Source organism: Pinus tabuliformis, chromosome 7 (genome assembly GCF_031772625.1).
Source record: "Pinus tabuliformis cultivar Carrire ecotype Pingquan chromosome 7, CPIR1, whole genome shotgun sequence".
NCBI classification, from domain to species: domain Eukaryota; kingdom Viridiplantae; phylum Streptophyta; class Pinopsida; order Pinales; family Pinaceae; genus Pinus; species Pinus tabuliformis.
This window is the reverse complement of record NC_142293.1, coordinates 108,622,343-108,646,840: the sequence shown is the minus strand read 5'-3', so window position 1 is coordinate 108,646,840 and position 24,498 is coordinate 108,622,343. Positions and strand designations below refer to the sequence as shown.

General features: G+C 35.2%; 1 protein-coding gene across 1 annotated transcript; it reads left to right on the top strand.

The window, feature by feature from the left end:
• Positions 1 to 10,040: 10,040 nt before the first annotated feature.
• Positions 10,041 to 23,047, top strand: LOC149245524 (AUGMIN subunit 5-like). The gene is made up of 4 exons (XM_089439040.1): positions 10,041 to 10,108; positions 10,775 to 10,885; positions 11,499 to 12,011; positions 22,913 to 23,047. Exons 1-4 carry the CDS (start codon positions 10,041 to 10,043, stop codon positions 22,992 to 22,994), a joined length of 774 nt encoding a protein of 257 aa, XP_089295166.1. The 3' UTR covers positions 22,995 to 23,047.
• The last annotated feature ends 1,451 nt before the right edge of the window (positions 23,048 to 24,498 follow it).

The window sequence follows — 24,498 nt, the reverse complement described above, 5'->3', positions numbered from 1 at the left end:
CTTCTCCTCCACATTCAACCTTCTCCAGTTTCTCCATTTCTCCGTGTCATGAGGAGGATACCAAAAATATCTAACTTTTATTAGTCCTTGGGAATCAGTTTCCTGCTTGATGCTCATAAAATCCTCCCTTAACATCATGGGTTCTTGTTGCCATTTGTCTTCCCAGAAGAGGGCCTGTTCACCATCTCTGATTTCCCAGAAGCTATTGTTATGAACTAGGCTTCTGTTATCCCAGGCTTTGTTCCAGATGTGGGAGCCTTTTATGTTCCCTGCCATTCTAATGAGATCACTTGTTAGCCAAGAGCTGGCATATTTTTCTTTCCAGGTTTTGGCCCATTGTGCATCTGGCTCTTTAACCCATCTCCACCAGAGTTTAGCTCCTAGAACTTTACTTAGAATCTCCTGATCATCTAAGCCTAGGCCTCCATGACTTTTGGGTTTGCAAATTTTCTCCTAGGAAACTAGGGCCCATTTCCTTTTTGTCTCCTCCTTACCCCAGAGAAAGTCTCTTTGGATGTTCCTGAGTTGTTGTAAAACGCCTTTGGGAGCTGGCAGGGTTGAAAGAAAGAAAATAGGGATGGATTGAAGAACTACCTTCGTCAAAATCAATCTGCTAGCCAGGTTCAACGCTCTAAAAGTCCATCTTTTGATCTTGTCATGCATCTTGTTGAGCACCGGTTCCCACACCCTCTTGCTCAATGGTTTGTTCGTTAGGAGGATGCCCAGATACTTTGAAGGAAGGAACTCCCTTTGGAAGATCATAATTCTGGAGATGTTCCTTTGAATAGCAATGTTAGTGTTAAAGAAAAAAAAATTTGATTTAGAAAGATTGACTTCCATACCTGAAGCCATGGTGAAATCTTTTAAGATTTTTTTGTACTCTGTAGCTTCCTTGACTATGGGGATACCCTGCAGTAAGGTGTCATCCACAAATTGTTGATGAGTTAAGGCTTGTCCGTTCTCTGTTAATTGAAGGCCCTTGATATTTCCTAGAGCTTTAGCCATTTTAATAGCTCGTCCCAAGCCTTCCATCATGAGGATGAAAAGAAAGGGAGAGAGTGGGTCTCCCTGTCTAAGGCCTCTGGAAGGAGAGAAGATTTCCGAGGGCGCACCGTTCACCAGAATAGAAAAACTGGGAGAGGTAACCATAGCCATTACCCATCTGATCCAGTCGTGATCAAACCCAAACGTGGCAAGGACCTTTTTGATGTAAATCCAGTTTACCTTGTCATAAGCTTTTGCAATGTCTAGTTGCATGTTCATACCGGCCTACTTTTTGTTGGTGAGAGAGTGAACGACCTCGTGGGCTTGAATAATATTGTCTAGGATTTTCCTTCCTTCCACATAACCAGATTGTTCCCCAGAAATCAAAGACGGTAGAAGAGGTTTGAGTCTGTTGGCCATAATCTTAGAAATGATTTTGTAAGCAACATTTCATAAAGCAATGGGTATGAACTTATTAGGAGTCAGGGCTGAGTCCTGTTTAGGTATCAGGGAGATGAAAGAGGTGTTGAGGGCTTTCAGAATAGATTTGCTCCTTTTGGATTCCTTAACCACCTCCAAAATATCCTGCTTGACAACATTCCAGTAGGCTTTGAAAAAGTCCACATTGAAACCATATGGCCCTGGAGCTTTGCCATTCTGCATCTCTTTGATCACCGTGCTAACCTCTGCTTCAGAAATTGGTTTGTTCAGGTTGAAGTTATCTTCTCTAGACACCATTCTAGGAATATTCTTTATAATTTCTTGGATGTGATGGGCTCTGTTTGGATTGTTTTCCTTAGTGATACCTCTGAAATGTTGAACTATCATAGCTTCAATATTCTTGTGAGTGGTCTGAAGCTCCCCATTTTCATTCAATATTGAGGAGATTCTATTGTGCGTTCTATTGGCTATGGTGGAACGATGGAAAAACTTAGTATTTCGTTCCCCTTCTTTGAGCCATTGAACTCTGGACTTTTGTCTCCAGAAAATTTCCTCCTGTTTGCATAAATTCTCCCACTCCTGGTTGAGTTTTTCAGCTTGCTCATTCTTGGATTTCTCAAAACCTTCTGCTATCATTGCTTGGTTTAGAACCTGCATTTTGATCTCTACTGATTTCTTGTTTGCAAAAATGTTACCAAAATCCTTCTTGTTCCAATCTTTTAGTTTGTTTTTTATGTACTTTAGTCTTTTGTGCAGGAGGAACATTTTGGAGCCCTAAATCTGAAGATCTTCAAACCACCATTCTTCAATATTGTTGATGAAGTCAGGGTGGGAGAGCCAGATATTTTTGAATCTAAAGGGTTTGTTCTTGGGAGCATCAATTCCTTTGATTTCCAATTGGATCGGCCAGTGATCAGAGCCTCCAAAAGGAAGAACACTTGCAGATATTTCATAATCTGTGAGCATTAACTTTTTAGAGATCAGAAATCTGTCTAACTTAGAGGCAACCTGAGCATCACCTCCTCTTTTGTTATTCCAGGTGAAAAGCCCATTTTGAGTTTCGGAGTCAACCATCTTCATATCATCAATGAAAGAGTTGAACCCTAATGAATCCCTACTGAGGATTCTGGTGCCTCCTTTTTTTTCCGTAAGAGATTTTATCATATTAAAGTCTCCTCCAATGATCCAAGGGATTTCTTTATGTCTGCTTCTGAGTTCTACTAGTGAGTTCAGTAATCTAAGCTTCTCATCTATTCTCTGGGGACCATAGACATTCGTAACTAGGAAGGTATCAGACATTCCCATTGGCTGAATGATAGCTGATAGGTAATTTCTCATTGCCTCCGCATCTATAATACTGACTAATTGGGGGTTCCAGAGAGTAAGTATACCCCCCGCTGTGTTTTCTGCTTTAACCTCTAGAAACTCAAATTTACTGAGCCATTTGCTATGGATTTGTTTTATTTTCTGAATGGAACATTTTGTTTCTTGAATGAAGATAATGTCTGGAATTGCTAGTTTCATTCTACTACTTAGCATTCTCTATTTTCTTTTACTTCCTAGACCTATGATATTCCAAGAGATGAACTTCATAATTAATGATTTGTAAAGGAGTAGCTGGTTAGATCTTTCATCTTACCTGAGTCTATCATTAGCTTTCTGTACTCCACCAGAAGCTCATTTGCTTTTTTCTTCCTCTCTTCCTCCCGGGATTTCTGGTGGCTAGTCCTGGATTTAGTTTCATTGTTTTCACCCCTCTGAGCTCCTGTTTGTGGTTGTTCTTACCTTTCTCCTGTCCTTGATCCTGAGTTTTCCATAAAAACAGTTGTTGTATTCTGTTGCATTCATCTTGGGGCAGAGAATCTATTCCTCCTTTGTTTCCCTGTAACAGGAAACCTTCCAGATCCAAGTTTTCCTTGTCGAGGATTTCTTGTAGTTCATGCTCTTCCAGATCTGTTTCACTTTGCGTCATTTCCTGGTCCATTTCCATTTCCGATTCATTTCTCATTGTTTTTGTAAGAGAGTCCATGCCCGGAGAGAGATTTAAGTCCTCTTTCTTTTCTTTTTCTGTAGCATCTTCCTCCGGATCTTGACTTTCTCTTGTGGTCTCTTTAGTTTCTTCTAGCACTTTAAACTTGTTCTGGTTTCCTCTTTTCCCCTCAGTGTGTTGTTGTTTAGTTCCTTTTTTTCCTCCCCTTCCTTTATTGGCTACTTTCTGAAAGTTTTCAGTATTCTTCATTGTATTGAGTTTTTCTTTGTTTTCTTCTTTTCTGAGGGGGCAGTCTCTTAACAAATGCCCATGTTCGTGGCATTTTCGGCATTTGAAGGGTATATGCTCATAGTCAACCGCCTGCACCCATTCCTCATTCATCACTTCTAGGATAATTTCGTCTGAAATAGCTCCTGATAGATCCATTTCCACACAGATTCTAGAAAAGGAGGTATATTTTCTCCTTCTTATGGCTTCAGAAGCTTTGATATAGCGCAACAGTTTATTACTGATGGCAGTCAATGATTCAATTTTCCAGTAATCCAGAGGTAGAGAGTAGAGTCTTACCCACACAGGAATCAAGGAGAAAGTCTCCCTCTCTGGGACGAAATTCATTTTCCATGGTCTCATATAGAGGCCTGGTGCAGCAAAAAAATAGGGTCCTCCTTCGAATATTCTGTCTTTGTCTTCGATGTTGGAGAATACTACTGTGAAGAATCCTTTTGACCCCAGATGTAGGCCAATGCTTCCTTTGGGCTTCCTATGATACTTGATCCAAGTCTGTAAAGCCTTTTCAGTGGGCCATAGTCCCATGAATTTACAGATTATGGCGTAGGTTCCCATATGTTCCCTGTGCTCCTACAGAGCAGGGTCATTTAATATTACTCTGGGAGTGATTTCTGCTTTTGGTTTGCAGGGTCCTTTTGGTTTTTTGTCTCTTGAACCTAGATTTTTGTCTTCTTCCTCTTTGTCCTTTGTGTTGCTGTTTTCTTTTGTTTTGGTCCCATCTGTTTCCTTTTCATGGTCTCTGGATCTGTAGTTCATATCGCTTTTACTGTTTTTTGTGGGTCCCTAGTTGCCGCTGGCTACTGCATATTTGTAGGAGGGAGTCGAGTTCCCTCCCCTACCACTCTCCATACGTGTCGACCTCCTCTTTGCTGAAGAACCCTAGCTGTCGCTATTCCTCACCAGTCGCCCTCCTTCCCTCCAAACTGTGTTATGTGCGATTCCCACATTTTCTGAATTTCATTATAAATTTCAATTAATAAATTTATGCAAGAATAGTCTATTAATTATGATCATAATTTTATAAATTTATTGCATAAATATTCTATTCATTATAAATAAAATATTTATAATGAAAATTTGACATTTTGGAAAGTGAAACTAATTTACTATAAATAGTGATAGTTGTACTTTTTTGAATTTCATTATAAATTCAAATCAATCAAGAGATAGTTACAAGAAATATGGAAATGAAGATTTCAATCATATGATTTTACATTTATACCTTTCTTCCACATAGATAATTGCAATCATTTACTATATATAGTGATTGTTGTACCTTTTTCTGAATCTCATTATAAATGCTAATCAATCAAGAGATAGTTACACCCAATATGGAAATGAATATTCCAATCCTATGATTTTACATTTATACCCTTCTACATAAAGAATTGCATGGAAGATGGAAATGGGATATTGTTTGATATTTTGGAAAATGAAAATCATTAATTTTAGTGATTGTTGCTTTCAACAATTTCAAGAGATGCATATTTTGGCTTACACTTGATCTTCTTATAATCTATCCAAAATCATTCTATATAGGTCACTATGATCCTGACCATAACATGATAAAAAAGATAATGATACAAAAGTTTGCTAAAGTTTGAATTGACAATGGGTCATGCATACCCAAAAGTGTTGTAAAGACTTTAAAAATGTCAATTGGGTCTAGACTTTATAGATCTTGAGTGTTATAAAAATCAATTTATTTCTGTCACTAGGGTTTTCCAAACAATTTCTAATGAACAAATAGATTATGGGCATAATTTATTTTGAACGAGTAAGTGTAGAGCTCGGTGATTCTCTTGATATCTACTGTCTTTTCTTATTTATGGCTAGGTCCTAATCTCCTTTTTTTTAGGAGACATTTTGTTTCCATGTATGGATTTTTAATGGTGTTTAAATGATGACATGTCTTGTTATTTTTCACAAAAAGAGTTAAAAGTTTTGTCTTAACAAAGTGAAGATTGTGGTGAATCAAGAAAACTTCTTTACTTAATTAACATCCAAACTTGATTGCATAATGAGGAAGACTATAGATACATATCCAAATTAAATTTGAAAAAGGTATTGGAGTAATTGTCACACTCACCTTATTCATTTCATCTAGAATCAAGTAACCAAAATTTATACCAATTTTGATATCACTATAAAAAACTTAATCATATTTTCAAATAAAAACATTAAACATCTTGGAAATCCATAGAAATCCATAATCAAGAAATTCACCTGAAAATTATTTATCATAATAAATCCATGCTAAACTTGCAATAGGTTTTGCCACCAAATCATTTGCAATGTAGAAATATGGAACAAAGAAATAACTACCTACTACAATGGTTTCTTAATAATTCTCGTCCGTCACTTCGTTTAGTGCTATTTATTTCAAAATATTTTGTTATTAAACTTTAAAAATTATAAAAAATAATTAAATTATAATTTTAGTTTAAATTATTGTTATTAATTATAGAAAGAATTAATATATAAATTAAATATATATATTTAAAAAAATGTAATTAGCACAACCATATTAATAAATATAGTATTCGAATTTTATTACAAGAATATTCTAGTAATTGTAGTCATAATTTAATAAGTTTATTGTATAAACATTCTATTTATTATTATAGAGTAATATGAGATGTTTGATATTTTGGAAAGTGAAAATTATTTAATATATAGTGATTGTTGTATGCTGCTGCTTCTTCTTTTTCTTTTTGTCTTTTTTCTTAATTTCATTATAAATACCCATTGTTATCACAATTTTATAAATTTATTGCATAAATATTCTATTAATTATAAATATAATATTTATAATGAATATTTGATCTTTTGGAAAGTGAAAATAATTTACCATAAATAGTGATTGTTGTACTTTTTGAATTTCATTATAAATTCTAATCAATTAAGAGATAGCTACACCCAATATGGAAATGAAGATTTCAATCATATGATTTTACATTTATACCCTTCTTCCACATAGATAATTGCAATCATTTACTATATATAGTGATTGTTGTACATTTTTCTGAATTTCATTATAAATGCTAATCAATCAAGAGATAGTTACACCCAATATGGAAATGAAGATTCCAATCATATGATTTTACATTTATACCCTTCCACATAGAGAATTGCATCAAAGATGGAAATGGGATATTGTTTGATATTTTGGAAAATGAAAATCATTAATTTTATTATATATAGTGATTGTTGCTTTCAACATCCTTGATTTCAAAAGATGCATATTTTGGGTTCAACTTGATTTTCTTATAGTCTATCCAAAATAATTTTATGCAGGTCACTATGATGAGAGTGATCAAAAACATAATGATATAAATGTTTGGTAGAGTTTGAATTGGGGGAACAATGTAAATGGATCTAATTGAAACCCAAGAGAGCTATATCAATTGCAAGAAATTTTGAATCCCAAATAAAGTTGGCATATTCAAATAGGGTGTGGATAAATTCCAACCATTCAAGAAAATATGTTTAACACAAGTGTTACCATTGCAAATACATATGGATGTTTAACCAAAAGACCAAATTAGTATCTTCTCGTAAATAATTAGTAAGGATAGAGATCTTTGCTATATCTTCAATGCATTCTTTGGCAACTACCCTAAATAACCAAAAAGAAAGAGCGAGATATTGTGAATACTCCTATCATGTCAATGATGCAATTTTTAAGACCTCCCTCTTTAACTAAGATCCAAAATTCTACACATCTGCCAAATACTTTCACTGTCATTATGAAAGAGTAACAATTGAATGCTACTTTTACTTACACTACAAAATTTCATTAGCGACATTTAATGCCATTGTAGTTTAATCATTTTTCACCAATCATCTATATTTCTTTTTACCAAATAATAAGCTCCTTATAATTATTATAACATGACCAATCATATATATTATTTTTTTGATCCAATCATGCTAATTGCTTTTTTCCCAAGAGTGAACTCATATTTTCATTGTAATATAACTTGAACTCATAATTTCATTGTAATATAACTTGCTGGAGAAGTTTTAATAACCTAAATATTTTTGCGACAATTATATTTTATTATTTTTTTATCCTGGCCCCGTTCTGAATTGTTTATTTAAATCACACATTTGTTGAAATTTTGCAAAAGTCAATAATTTCCATTTTTCACCCACCATGTATATTTCTTTATGCCAAACAATGGGCTCCTTATAATTATTCTTATTAGGCCGTAAGGCGTTTCCCTCTGAAATCAACTCCTCTAAATGCCTTTCTGTATTAATGTTAATCGTCAGATCTATTGTTAGACGATTCAACAATTATCTGCCGTCCAATTATCCGCCGGTATGTCTACCCACTTGGTCTGTCGTGCACACACAAATAGCCAGTTTGTTACAGAGGAGGGCCGGGGCAAATGCCTTTGCACAGGATTTATCAACGCAGTGGCAGGGAAAAGCACGAAGCCAGGGTTTGAGATACGATGAAGAAAATTCTGATCCGGCCGATGGATTGAAGGTTTGAGTCCATGGGACTCTCAACTTTCTCATCTCACCCCAGCAGCCATCGCAGCTGCAATTGGACACAGAGCAATTCTCTTGGTTTAGGGTTTCCAGCTTTGACTAGGTCTTCAATTCGGGACAGTTTGGTACCAAATCTAGGCGGAACCGACATTTTTACATCCGGGGTCGAGCTTCACTGCCTTACCAAGCAGGCATGATCGAATTTCCGAGGGAATTTGCAGTAAATTGAGCTCAATTTCGACCAGTTTTATCCAAAGATTGTAGTGTTTAAGCTATGCAGACTGCAGGCGGTTCCATTCCTCAGCCGGAGGCTATATTGGAATGGTTACAGCAGGAAATGGGGTACAGACCACATGGCCGATATTTTTCTATGAGAACATTACATTATTCAAGTTAGTTTCTTGGTTAATTTCTGTCACTTCTGAAAAGTCTCTGTATCAAATTAGTTTTGTGGATCTTGCAGCTTGTTTACATTAAGCTATTCTGTTAAATATTAGGAATATCCTGGTTTCGAATATGCTAATTAATGCGATATGTTCAGAAGGGCCTTGACACTATTATCTTTTTAAGCTCCCTAATGATAAATACGGAATAAACGAACTGATTATACCCGATCCCAGAGTTACTCATTATGCTCCAAAATTCCTGATGTAATATATCACAGGGAATGATCTATTACTCGTAATAGCGAGTGAGGGTTGGCAGTGCGCAAGATGCAACCCCTGACATTCTGCATGCCCGTAACGAGCAGGATACAGTTTATGCCACAATTAAGGGCAACAAGCCAGCGGATGGTCTCATTCTTATTGAAACAGCACAGGAAAGGAGCATTAGAAAGGCATGTGAATCACTTGCAGCTCATCTCATTGAAAGAATACAGAACACTTTTCCGGCTTATGATGGGGGTGGTGTTCAGGGACATGCACATCTAGATGCTGAGAAGCTAGTTATTGATTTGGATGGGGAAATACCAAATGATGTGAAGGATCTTGCTCTAAATTTGCTCAGGAGTCCTCCACAATTGCTACGTGCAATTACTACATATACTGCTCGAATTGTCAATCTGATAAACCGAGAGACGGAGAAAATTGATGTCAGGACTGATGCTGAACGTCTGAGGTATTTGATTATTGCTTTGCCTTCTCCATTAGCTTTAATTTTGATTTACCAACAATGATATGAAAGCAGATATCTGTATTTCCATTATTGTATGATCACAATCTTGTTTTTGAAATAATAGCTGATCAATTGTCTGTTATTATATTTACGCCGTAAGGCATTTCCCTCTGAAATCAACTCCCCTAAACGCCTTTCTGCATTAATGTTAACCATCAGATCTATTGTTAGACGATTCAACAATTATCTGCCGTCCAATTATCCGCCCGTATGTCTACCCACTTGGTTTGTCGTGCACACACAAATAGCCAGTTTGTTACAGAGGAGGGCTGGGGCAAATGCCTTTGCACAGGATTTATCAACGCAGTGGCAGGGAAAAGCACGAAGCCAGGGTTTGAGATAGGATGAAGAAAATTCCGATCCGGCCGATGGATTGAAGGTTTGAGTCCATGGGACTCTTAACTTTCTCATCTCAGCCCAGCAGCCATCACAGCTGCAATTGGACACAGAGCAATTCTCTTGGTTTAGGGTTTCCAGCTTTGACTCGGTCTTCAATTCGGGACAGTTTGGTACCAAATCTAGGCGGAACCGACATTTTTACATCCGGGATCGAGCTTCACTGCCTTACCAAGCAGGCATGATCGAATTTCCGAGGGCATTTGCAGTAAATTGAGCTCACTTTCGACTAGTTTTATCCAAAGATTGTAGTGTTTAAGCTATGCAGACTGCAGGCGGTTCCATTCCTCAGCCGGAGACTATATTGGAATGGTTACAGCAGGAAATGGGGTACAGACCACATGGCCGATATTGTTCTATGAGAACATTACATTATTCAAGTTAGTTTCTTGGTTAATTTCTGTCACTTCTGAAAAGTCTCTGTATCAAATTAGTTTTGTGGATCTTGCAGCTTGTTTACATTAAGCTATTCTGTTAAATATTAGGAATATCCTGGTTTCGAATATGCTAATTAATGCGATATGTTCAGAAGGGCCTTGACACTATGATCTTTTTAAGCTCCCGAATGATAAATACTGAATAAATGAACTGATTATACCCGATCCCAGAGTTACTCATTATGCTCCAAAATTCCTGATGTAATATATCACAGGGAATGATCTATTACTCGTAACAACGAGTGAGGGTTGGCAGTGGGTAAGATGCAACCCCTGACATTCTGCGTGCCCGTAACGAGCAGGATACAGTTTATGCCACAATTAAGGGCAACAAGCCAGCGGATGGTCTCATTCTTATTGAAACAACACAAGAAAGGAGCATTAGAAAGGCATGTGAATCACTTGCAGCTCATCTCATTGAAAGAATACAGAACACTTTTCCGGCTTATGATGGGGGTGCTGTTCAGGGACATGCACATCTAGATGCTTAGAAGCTAGTTATTGATTTGGATGGGGAAATACCAAATGATGTGAAGGATCTTGGTCTAAATTTGATCAGGAGTCCTCCACAATTGTTACGTGCAATTACTACATATACCACTCGAATTGTCAATCTCATAAACCTAGAGACGGAGAAAATTGATGTCAGGACTGATGCTGAACGTCTGAGGTATTTGATTATTGCTTTGACTTCTCCATTAGCTTTAATTTTGATTTACCAACAATGATATGAAAGCAGATATCTGTATTTCCATTATTGCATGATCAAATCTTGTTTTTGAAATAATAGCTGATCAATTGTCTGTTATTATATTTATATTTATAAAATGCCTTCCTTAAATACAATAGAAGTATTGGAAGTGCCTCAATACCATGGAATCCATCCCTCCTCTCCCCCTCCACTGAGAAATTGCTTTTGGAAACCACTCATCAAAATTTCGTGGGCATTTTCCAACGATGAATTTTAGGTGCAGTTTCCAGGAAATTGAAGGAGAATTTCAAAATTCCAAACAATGGGGTTTTTGAAAAATTGCCTCAATTAGATGAGACACGAGAATTTTTTTTTAAATTGTCAACAGTTTGGGAGATTTTGTTGGTTTTCTAAAGGGTATATACTCGATTTTTGGCATGGCCAAGTTTTGCAAAACAACTAATCCTTTATTTGAAGGTTGGTTTTTAAAATTATTTCTAAAGTTTTCATTGAAGTATCGTCTTTTGACTGTTATTTTTTCTTCTTCTTTTGTATTAGGCATAAGAAGGTAATGCTTGAAGCTTATGACCAGTGATGTGAAGAAACATGCAAGAATTTTTACAGAATATCAGCGACAACTATATCGTTATGTTGATCAAGCAAATGGATGCACAACGAGTGAGGGTTGGCATGGGAAAGATGCAACGCCTGACATTCTGCGTGCCTGTAACAAGCAGGATACAGTTTATGCCACAATTAAGGGCAACAAGCCAACGGATGGTCTCATTCTTATCGAAAGAGGACAGGAAAGGAGCATTAGAAAGGCATGTGAATCACTTGCAGCTCATCTCATTGAAAGAATACAGAACACTTTTCCGGCTTATGATGGGGGTGGTGTTCAGGGACATGCACATCTAGATGCTGAGAAGCTAGTTATTGATTTGGATGGGGAAATACCAAATGATGTGAAGGATCTTGGTCTAAATTTGCTCAGGAGTCCTCCACAATTGCTATGTGCAATTATTACATATATCGCTCGAATTGTCAATCTGATAAACCGAGAGACGGAGAAAATTGATGTCAGGACTGATGCTGAACGTCTGAGGTATTTGATTATTGCTTTGCCTTCTCCATTAGCTTTAATTTTGATTTACCAACAATGATATGAAAGCAGATATCTGTATTTCCATTATTGTATGATCACAATCTTGTTTTTGAAATAATAGCTGATCAATTGTCTGTTATTATATTTATAAAATGCCTTCCTTAAATACAATAGAAGTATTGGAAGTGCCTCAATACCATGGAACCCATCCCTCCTCTCCCCCTCCACTGAGAAATTGCTTTTGGAAACCACTCATCAAAATTTCGTGGGCATTTTCCAACAATGAACTTTAGGTGCAGTTTCCAGGAAATTGAAGGAGAATTTCAAAATTCCAAACAATGGGGTTTTTGAAAAATTGCCTCAATTAGATGAGACACGAATTTTTTTTTTAAATTGTCAATAGTTTGGGAGATTTTGTTGGTTTTCTAAAGGGTATATACTCGGTTTTTGGCATGGCTGAGTTTTGCAAAACAACTAATCCTTTATTTGAAGGTTGGTTGTTGGGTGCATGTTTCCTTCATGGCTTGGAATTAGAAGCTTTGATATCATGAAAATGCTTTTTCAGATCTGGGTGCATCTTCTACCAGAGTTTTAGAAGTCACTGGTTTTGATATTCAAGAGAAGATTATTCATAACTCTTTTGTATTCATTCAGTTTTATTCATCGCATACATAGCTTAATAATTTTGGCTCTGAGCACATTCTAAAAGCAAATATCTTGAGTCTGCTAACCAATTGCATTTGTTATAAAGGGAATTTCCAAGATCTTGGTCCAGTTTCCGACTAACATTTGAGAATGTTGAAGTTCTGTCTATATCAAATCTTGGGGTATCGTGTAGATCTAGTATAAGACGATAGCAGATCAATAGTTATTATAAATCGTAAACCCCCTCTGTGTGTTCGATGTTTAACAAAGGGAGTGAAAAAAACTATTGGTGATGTGGCAGCAACAGGTTCATAGTAGCACCCCCTTGACAGTTTTCAATACCATGGAACCCATCCCTCCTCTCCACCTCCACCGAGAAATTGCTTTTGGAAACCACTCATCAAAATTTCGTGGGCATTTTCCAACAATGAACTTTAGGTGCAGTTTCCAGGAAATTGAAGGAGAATTTCAAAATTCCAAACAATGGGGTTTTTGAAAAATGGCCTCAATTAGATGAGACACGAGAATTTTTTTAAAATTGTCAACAGTTTGGGAGATTTTGTTGGTTTTCTAAAGGGTATATACTCAGTTTTTGGCATGGCCGAGTTTTGCAAAACAACTGATCCTTTATTTGAAGGTTGGTTGTTGGGTGCATGTTTCCTGGCTTGGAATTAGAAGCTTTGATATCATGAAAATGCTTTTTCAGATCTGGGTGCATCTTCTACCAGAGTTTTAGAAGTCACTGGTTTTGATATCCAAGAGAATATTATTCATAACTCTTTTTTATTCATTCAATTTTATTCATCGCATGCATAGCTTAATGAGAATGTTGAAGTTCTGTCTATATCAAATCTTGGGGTATCGTGTAGATCTAGTATAAGACGATAGCAGATTGATAGTTATTATAAATCGTGAACTGCCTCTATGTGTTCGATGTTTAACAAAGGGAGTGAAAAAAACTATTGGTGATGTGGCAGCAACAGGTTCATAGTAGCATCCCCTTGACAGTTTTCAATACCATGGAACCCATCCCTCCTCTCCCCCTCCACCGAGAAATTGCTTTTGGAAACCACTCATCAAAATTTCGTGGGCATTTTCCAACAATGAACTTTAGGTGCAGTTTCCAGGAAATTGAAGGAGAATTTCAAAATTCCAAACAATGGGGTTTTTGAAAAATGGCCTCAATTAGATGAGACACGAGATTTTTTTTTAAATTGTCAACAGTTTGGGAGATTTTGTTGGTTTTCTAAAGGGTATATACTCAGTTTTTGGCATGGCCAAGTTTTGCACACTGATCCTTTATTTGAAGGTTGGTTGTTGGGTGCATGTTTCCTTCATGGCTTCGAATTAGAAGTTGATATCATGAAAATGCTTTTTCAGATCTGGGTGCATCTTCTACCAGAGTTTTAGAAGTCACTAGTTTTGATATTCAAGAGAAGATTATTCATAACTCTTTTGTATTCATTCAGTTTTATTCATCGCATGCATAGCTTAATAATTTTGGCTCTGAGCACATTCTAGTAGCAAATATCTTGAGTCTGCTAACCAATTGCATTTGTTATAAAGGGAATTCGAAGATCTTGGTCGAGTTTCCGACTAACATTTGAGAATGTTGAAGTTCTGTCTATATCAAATCTTGGGGTATCGTGTAGATCTAGTATAAGACGATAGCAGATCGATAGTTATTATAAATCATGAACCCCCTCTGTGTGTTCGATGTTTAACAAAGGGAGTGAAAAAAACTATTGGTGATGTGGCAGCAACAGGTTCATAGTAGAACCCCCTTGACAGTTTTCAATACCATGGAACCCATCCCTCCTCTCCCCCTCCACTGAGAAATTGCTTTTGGAAACCACTCATCAAAATTTCGTGGGCATTTTCCAACAATGAACTTTAGGTGCAGTTTCCAGGAAATTGAAGGGGAATTTCAAAATTCCAAACAATGGGGTTTTTGAAAAATGGCCTCAATTAGATGAGACACGAGATTTTTTTTAAAATTGTCAACAGTTTGGGAGATTTTGTTGGTTTTCTAAAGGGTATATACTCAGTTTTTGGCATGGCCGAGTTTTGCAAAACAACTGATCCTTTATTTGAAGGTTGGTTGTTGGGTGCATGTTTCCTTCGTGGCTTGGAATTAGAAGCTTTGATATCATGCAAATGCTTTTTCAGATCTGGGTGCATCTTCTACCAGAGTTTTAGAAGTCACTGGTTTTGATATTCAAGAGAAGATTATTCATAACTCTTTTGTATTCATTCAGTTTTATTCATCGCATTGTTAGTCACAGAAACGGAACATCAAGAACCTCATGTCTTTGATGAAATTTTTGTTATGATCTTAATGAGCTTATTTATGGTGTTTTAAATCAGAGAAATGAAATCTAAGAACCTGATGCTTTTGATTTCAATGCGGATAGATGAAATGCACATCTACTCCCTTCTGCATCAGCATCATAGAAAGAAAGCATTCCTTTTACAAATACGTCCCAATTCTCTATTTTAAGTTTCAGGGGAATGGGTTTGTGGGGGATACATTGGGGATTATCCTGTTCTTTATTTTGGGTTCCCACTCTGCCCCCAGTTTTGAGCAAGGTGCCCATTCTATCTACCACTTGGCCTATCCCGGAGGCAAAACTTTTTAAAAATTCCAATAGATAGAAGGTGCGGAACACCTGGTTCAAACCATGATAAATCAGATTTGTTTCAGAAATATCACTGTTGTCTATATTCTGTGTGTTGATTTCTTGCCTGCAAATTTGAATCTGTTGTAAATATTCCTGAAAATCTCTACAGTTATAACTCGAACCCTCACGTTCTCCGCGGCATTCAGCGCCTTCACGAACAAGGTCATCTGGCTGATCGTCATTTCTTTTTTCTTTGCACGAGGCTTTGTGAAGACAGGGTTAGGTGATCGAATCGCCACATAGCCTGGTATGCATTCCTTTTCCAAATACGTCCCAATTCTGTGTTTTAAGTTTCAGGGGAATGGGTCTGTGGGGGATACATTGGGGATTCTCCTGTTCTTTATTTTGGGTTCCCACTCTGCCCCTAGTTTTGAGGAAGGTGCCCATTCTGTCTACCACTTGGCTTATCCTGGAGGCAAAACTTTTTAAAAATTCCAATAGATAGAAGGTGCGGAACACCTTGTTCAAACCATGATAAATCAGATTTGTTTCAAAAATATCATTGTTGTCTATATTCTGTGTGTTGATTTCTTGCTTGCAAATTTGAATCTGTTGTAAATATTCCTGAAAATCTTCATAGTTATAACTCGAACCCTCACGTTCTCTGCGGCATTTAGCGCCTTTACGAACGAGGTCATCTGGCTGATCGTCATTTCTTTTTTCTTTGCGCGAGGCTTTGTGAAGATAGGTTTAGGCGATCGAATCGCCACATATTTTGTCAAATGGCTGGGGAAGAGCACTCTAGGGCTTTCCTACGAGTTAACTATAAGCGAAGCTCTCATTGCCCTAGCAATGCCCAGTACGACTGCTAGAGCCGGGGGAGTGTTCTTGCCCATTATCCAGTCCTTGTCTCTCTCCGGAGGTAGTTTTCCCAACGATAAGTCGTCGAAGAGACTCGGTTCCTATCTCATTCAGTCACAATTCCAGGTAATTATTTTCGTTGCGTATGATATTTTGGAGCATATTGATGGCATTTTCAATCACAAAAACACACTGTTTAAAACGGGATGCTTTCGATTAAATTTTGATTTTGATTTTAATGAGCTTTATTATGGTGTTTTCTATCACAACAACGAAACCTTAACATCCCCATGCTTTTGATTTTGATCTAATTAACTTAATTATAGCATTTTCAATAACAAAAACCAAATCTTGCATTTGATTAAAGTATGGTTTTGATCTTAATGAGCTTAGTTATACCATTTTCAATCACAGAAATAGAATCTCAAAACCCCACTTTTGATTAAATTTTGATTTTGATCTTATTGAGCTTAATTATGGCGTTTTTAATCACAGAAACAAATTCTTTTTCTATTAAATTTTGATTTTCATTCCAATGAGCTTAATTATGGCATTTCCAACCACAGAAATGGAATCAAACACTTGTTGTTGTTTCCGTTTTGATTTTGATCTTAATGAGCTTCATTATGGCGTTTTCAATCACAGGAATGGAACTTTAAGAATCCCATGTCTTTTATTAAACTCTAATTTTTGATCTTAATGAGATTAGTTATGGCGATTACAGGCATAGAAACTAAATTTCAAGAATCTGAATTTTAATCTTGATCTTAATGAGTTTAATTACGGTGTTTTTGATCACAGAAACCAAATCTCAAGAACACCCGAGGTTGATTTTTATCTTAGTGAGCTTCATTATGGCATTGTCAGTCACAGAAACGGAACATCAAGAACCTCATGTCTTTGATGAAATATTTGTTTTGATCTTAATGAGCTTATTTATGGTGTTTTAAATCAGAGAAACGAAATCTAAGAACCTGATGCTTTTGATTTCAATGCGGACACACGACATGCACATCTACTCCCTTCTGCATCAACATCATAGAAAGAAAATCTTAAAACCCGATTATTTTTTATTATAACAACCAGATATTTTTATTTGTATTAAATTTGATATTTGATTCTGGGAGAATAGGCTCCTTTGAAACAGTTGTAACGTAAAGTTTATTTCAATTACCTTTGAGGCTTCATTCTTAATGAGTTCCGTTATGTTGCTTTCAATCACAGAAGAGGCTCTTTTGAAACAATTGCAATGTAAGTTTTATCTCAATTACCTTTGAGGCTTCATTCTTAATGAGTTTCGTTATGTCACTTTCAATCAAAGAAGAGATTTAAAAGACTCGACATTTTGTTTAAAATTATTTTGGAATAGGCTCTTTTGAAACAGTTGCAATGTAAGTTTTATTTCAATTACCTTTGAGGCTTCGTTCTTAATGAGTTCAGTTATGTTGCTTTCAATCACAGAAGAGATTTAAAAGACTTGACGTTTTGTTTAAAATTATTTTGATTTTATTGAGCTTAATTACGGTGTTTTCAATCACAGAAATGAAATCTTAAAATCCCCATGCTTTTGGTTAAATTTTGATTTTATCTCAATGAACTTAATTATGTTGTCAGATATGGAATCCTAGGAACTCTAGGCTTTTGATTGATTTGATTTTGACCCTAATGAGCTCAGGTATGACATTTTCAATCATAGAAACAAAATCTTGAAAACACATTGTTTTTTATTAGATTTTGATAAAAACCTCATGTTCTTTATTGCATTTTGATTTTTTAATCTGGGAGAATAGGAATTTTGATATAATTGCAATCTGAGGTTTATTTCAATTACCTTAGGACACTTCGATCATAATGAGCTCCATGCTTTATTTCAATCACAGAGAAGAAAACTCAAAATCCTGATGCTTTTGAGTAATTTTTGGTGAAAAGCCATATTTAAATATTTTTTATTAAACACAATATTTGATTCTGGGAGAATAGGCTTTTTGTTTTGTTTCAATCACAATTCCAGGTTTGTTTCAATTATAGCTCTGACCTTAAGGCAGTTTCAATGACAGGAATGTTACACACGGAGATATAAAACAGAAATGGGTAATATTTGTATTAGAAAAAAGCCACAGCTGAGCTGGGCAGCTTAGCGCAATACAAAAAAAAATGTTGTTAACAAAAACCACCATATCTATCTAGCTGTATGTGTTGGGTATAGAAGATCCAAATCATCATTTCACAGAGTATTTAAAAAAGTTTTTGCTAGGATGAACTCTATAAAAGACACCTAAAATTGACATTGTTTTACATAATATGAAATACTAATGAAAAACATGCTTGCTGAGAGCTTCATCTTGACCGGTATTAGTGGGGTGAGATTCCTGATAATCGAAGTCCATCTCTTCAATCACTTGTTGAGGTCACAAACCATATAACTAACGTGGAGCATTCAGCTTCCAAAACTTGGATTTGCCTCCTCTTCTGCACAAGAGTGTCTATAAACTAAGTTACCAAGAAATGGATACAGATACAAATAGAGATCTAGATCCAGGTATGGATCTACTAGAATTTTGAAAGCCAGATGCAGATATGGTCGGAAATGCCATGTACAAAAAGTATAAAATATTTTAAAAATTTTAAAAAACATATTCAAAGAAAGAATCAAAACAACTCATGAATCACAATATTATTGGAGTTATTGAAGTGGACAAATATCACATAATATGCCATCATTTCCCATCCCATAAATTAGTAATTTAATTGCATTTTATCCATTTTATTAGAACATTGTAAATCATTATATCTTGAGAATTTAGAGATTGATTAGCTCATTACCAAATTCTTAAGTCATAAGGCACATCTTTCATGACAACCAGGCTTGAATTCATTAGGGCAAGAACAGGGCTCAAATTTGTTACAACAAAATATTCATTGTGAGTTCAACATGTCACTCAGGAAAACAGACCTTGGGTTTGTAGGATAACTTACATTCCACAACCAGTTGGGTAAACCCAATTGAGAAAGTAGTGTTTTATATGGAACAATCAAAACTATATTTTTTCAAGATTAAAGTTCTGAGACCACTCAGGACATGTTTAATTTTTATAGGAGCATGTTCAAATTTGCAGAGTCATACCCCTCTCAAAGTTGTCATCTATGAGCTAGGGCAGAGTTATGATCTTGGCATGAAATTGGGAGTGCTTTGCCTTTAGTTCTGAGTAAATTTAGTTTCCAACCAAATGGCTGTGCTCCTAGTAACAGTTTAGCAAGCTGCATGTTTCTTACAAAGTGCCAACCAACGTTACTAGCAAGGTGTGGAAACTGCATTTTCCTAACAAAGTACGTCGTAAACATTACTAACATGGTGTCTCAGCTATATTCTGACTATCACAGGACTTGTATTTTTATACATCTAGAACATAGCACCCATCTCTTATTCTATGGTTATCAAGGGTTTAGAACCTCTAAAATCTAGAAAATAAATTGGTCTTGTCGCAACAAACAAAACTTATAATGAGGATGTGACTCCTAGTTCCAGTCTTCTTGTTTTGAATGGAGCAACCAAATCTTATTCTATGGTTATTAAGGTTGGGTTTAGAACCTCTAGAAACCAGATAATAAATTGGTCTTTTTGCAACAAAGAAAACTTACAATAAGGATATGACTTGTGCGTCCAATTTTCTTGACTTTGAATGGTTCTTCATGCCTTTCTTAACTTTCAGACATCTTTGTTTCTTTCAATTTTTCCTCTATTGCTTCGAATACTATATTTTGGAAGAGGTTGTGCATCAAACAATGTTATTATCACCTCACATTTATGATATGCCATATTCAGTAAGTTACTAATGGCATCAGAATTTGGATGTTAAGGTTGGTAAGTTGTGATTGTGGCAATATTTTAGGATTCTGTGTGAAAATTTCTTGAGCTCATACTAGCATAAGAGCACCTGATTCACTCACTCATTGATCTCAAGTTAACTCCACCATTATCTCTGCCTTATTTAAACTTATATGAAGACATTGACATTATGAAAATGCTTGCGGACAACAATCTCTTGATATTGCATGCTATCTTTCCCTTTTCCTTTGACAATGTAGTATATTCTGTTAGTTGATTTCTTGCTTATAATTATTATATTATGTTAAATACCATTACTGTATTGTGCATTGGTTGTGCATCAAACAATGTTATTATCACCTCACATTTATGATATACCATATTCAATAAGTTACTAATGGCATCAGAATTTGGATGTTAAGTTTGGTAAGTTGTGATTGTGGCAATATTTTAGGATTCTGCGTGAAAATTTTTGGAGCTCATGTCATGATTCTGGAGGCACTTTAAAAAAAGTTATTGCAAGTGATTCCAATGCTTATTTTACTTGAAAATTCAGGAATATTAGGGGGCCATGTTGGAGTTTTAGATTTCAATTAACAAGTTATTGAAAAACTGGAAATACTAATCTATAAGAATACTTGGTACAACCCACTGTTATCTGTCTAATTATGTAGTCTGAAACAACATCATTCATCAACAAAGGGATTTGTGCATCATATAAAAATGTCAGTTATTTATTTATAGAATAATCGGAAATGATGAATGTATGCTTTGTTTCTAGGTGATTCAACCTTCAGGGACATTTCTGGACAAGGAAAATGGAAATGATAGAAAATCCTCTGCCATCAAATTGGAAATTGATTCTTTGATTGTTGATCTCCTACCTGCAAATTTGAATCTGTTGTAAAAATACAAGGAACTGAAGCCATCTCTATTATCAACATTTTGCTGATTTGTTTTAAATCCATGACTATATATCATTCAAACCAGTGATAGAACTTGTCGTTTAGTAGCAAGGATAAGTAACAAGACTGATTTAGTTAAAGCTTTGTTCAATTTCTTAGTCAGTCAAATGTTGATGCACTCATTGGATGAATGCAGGCTTTGTTTTTGGGCGGTTCAACTTTCAGGGACATTTCTGGACTACTTCACCTTTGGTAACAGCCTTAATCTCCTTTCTGAGTTTTTGTTTAATTTCTATTTCATCCATGGACCATGATAGAAAATCCTCTGCCATCAAATTGCAAATTGATTCTTTGACTGTTGATATCCTGCCTGCAAATTTTAATCTGTTGTAAATATTCCTAAAAATATATCGACCTCCCTTTAAACAGGGTCAACTATGCCACCTATTATGCAAAGGTCCTTTTATCGATTCCTAGCAGTTTCAAATCTTGATATTGGTTTGTTAGAACTGGAAAAAATACATTGAATATATAACCTGATTTCAATAGGTAAAAGAACACCACAACAGGACTTTCAAAATTCATACATTTCAATATATCGTGGACATACTTTTCCATTATAACCAAAAGAAAGAATATACAAATGATGAATTTTGTTCTGATCTGATTTGTTTTTTGCACAGCAATAAAAATGAGTAGAAAAAAAAGTCTGACAGTAGTTAACACTATCTTACAAATTTTAGTCAGCTAGTGGTGATCAACCATTAAAACCAACAAAAAGAACAAGAAAACTCTGACAAAATTCTCATTATCTGCCTCCAAAATGCACACATGTCTTGACCTGCTAAGACCTAGTCTTGAATACTCATATCGGATTGATAGCCTTTGAGATTTTAATACCTTGGATACCTTGGATTTTATTTGTATCGAAGTGTTTTTTTGGATTTATTTATAATGGAGTTGTGCTGAATGCAATTGTCATTTCGTTCTAAATTTCTTGATGTCTTCCTTATTCTCAGCCATTAATACTCAAAATATACAATGAAACTATTAGAGATCTTTTGGTTACCACTAAATTTGGTAGTGTAGATGGACCTGGTTCTAACCTTGCAACCTAACATTTGATCCCTTCTGAGAGGTCTTGCCCTCTTTTCCAATTTGGGTAAGGAATAACAATCTCCCTCATTATTCTTAGAATAAGGATTCCATCCATGCAATTAGTGGGTGCCTGGGAATATCTGTCTTAATCCTCGAAGTACATTTCCAACTACCTTTCCAACTTTGCAAGCATTTATGTGAAAGTGGTTTTTGGGCTTTGGTGTCCTAAAGGAAATCAGGGAATCATTTTAGATGTTGATGGAATAATCTAGACCCAAAATCCAAATTATGTAGGATTGATCTCAAGTTAACTCCACCATTATCTCTACCTTATTTAAACTTATATGAAGACATTGACATTATGAACACTGACTTAGCCTTTGGAATTAAATTGGCTATCTTTTGGAATTAAATTGGCTAGGGAATCATGTGGCTTGGTGAAGGAAATGCTTGCGGACAACAATCTTGATATTGCATGCGATCTTTCCCTTTACCTTTGACAATGTACTATATTCTGTTAGTTGGTTTCTTGCTTATAAATATTATATTATGTTAAAAACCATTACTGTATTGTGCATTGGTTGTGCATCAAACAATGTTATTATCACCTCACATTTATGATATAGAATATTCAGTAAGTTACTAATGGCATCAGAAATTGGATGTTAAGGTTGGTAAGTTGTGATTGTGGCAATATTTTAGGATTCTGTGTGAAAATTTTTGGAGCCCCATTCAATGCCACCTCCAGATAATCTGCTCCAACCCATACTTTAACAACACCAAAAGGTTTCCTCTATTTACTTAGCTCATTCTATTTCATAGCATACCTTTTGATATCTTTCAACAACAACCAAATTTAATCATTATTAATAATTATGCAAATATTAGAATGTCCTTATATTATGTATACATCTCATTCTAATATTTTCTTTCTTTTGCAACAAGACATATGGACTCAGAAAAAGCACACCTATGCAACTACGAGAAGAATAGCAAGCAAGAAATATGCGTCTCCAACTACGCATAAATCTCCAATGGTGTTCAGTATGCCATCATTCCCCATGCATCTCCCACTAACAATATATAAATCCCCATGGCAAAGGTAACTTCATTCCATTCATTCAAAATTCATTTTAACACAACTCACCTACAAAGCATTACTAATAAATTTCCACAACTGATTTACATATTACAACTTCTAACAAAATATACATTTTGCAGGTTCATCACTGCTTCTTCAGGTCTTCGATGCCTCCAACAAGTTTTGATACAACTTCAAATATGGAATGACAAGAACAATGCTCTTTAGAATATTATATTCACTATTTGTATTTTCCATTTGAAACTTGAAAAAGGATGTTTCAAGATCAAATGCCATTTTGATAGTTTATGTCTTCACAACCGATTCATTATCAATGGGTTTTAACATATTTTGTTAACAAAATCAATTTATTTCAATGAATATAATACATGTTTTCAATATGTCTTCATATTAATTAAATTTCCCGTTTGAATAATGATTTCTTAAATAACCCTATCCAAATCAATATGGATACCCAATTCTTGTTCGCGTTTCGCGTGAATTCATTCCTTTACCTTCACCTTCAACTACGCAATTTTAATCCAGATGCGATGGTGTCTAAACAAGTTCAATGGATATTTAAGACTACTTGCATTCCATTTCGTAGCCACTTTAACCCCCAAATACGCCTTTCGACATGGCTTCCTCAAATTGAAACTCAAATACATCGACCCTTGCTTTCAAAAAAGCCCATTCACATTTCAATATTTTTCCACAAACTATGCCTTACGGCGTTTCCTTTGCAACATTAGGTGCAAATGCTAGTTATAACATGGCTAACCATGTATATTTCTTTTTGTCCAATCATGCTCATTGTTTTTTTCCCAAACAGTGAACTCATAATTTCATTGTAATATAACTTGCTCAACAAGTTTTAATAATCTAAATATTTTTGCGACAATTATTTTTTATGCTGACCCCGTTTTGGATTGTTTACTTAAATCACACATGTGTTGACATTTTGCAAAAGTCGATAATTTTGAAAAGCATGACTAGTCTTTTGTTAAATGTTTTTGTGTTTTTTTGGATTTTTTATTGATATTTTTTTCCCTTCTCGGCATAAAATTTCATTTAGATAAATATCTATTTATTTAGGTTAATTAAAGATAGATTAATGATAGTAAGTTCTCTGCATAAAATTTCATTTAAATAAATATCTATTTATTTAGGTTAATTAAGGATAGATTAATGATAGTAAGTTTAGAGAGGATTAATTTTTTAATGTGTAAATTATTTTTGACTGTAAAATTTGAAAAAGGGTTTATAAGATTTGATCTATGATATAATTTTTCTAATGTTTGATATTTATTGATTTTTTCTCTCTACATACTATGTGTAATTTTTCATTGTTTAAATTGTGATTTTGAATGAATAAATAGATTCAACTCCTTGAATTACACACTTTAACTTTAGAATTACAACAAATATCTATGTAACACTTGAAACACTA

What these genes read in the sequence shown, in the direction of transcription:
- LOC149245524 (XM_089439040.1), top strand. Translation starts at nt 10,041, where the DNA reads ATGCAGACTGCAGGCGGTTCCATTCCTCAGCCGGAGACTATATTGGAA. An exon ending in TGGTTACAGCAGGAAATGGG is followed by an intron (nt 10,109 to 10,774) that starts GTACAGACCACA and finishes AAATTTGATCAG; the next exon opens with GAGTCCTCCACAATTGTTAC. An exon ending in ACTGATGCTGAACGTCTGAG is followed by an intron (nt 12,012 to 22,912) that starts GTATTTGATTAT and finishes TTTTGCAACAAG; the next exon opens with ACATATGGACTCAGAAAAAG.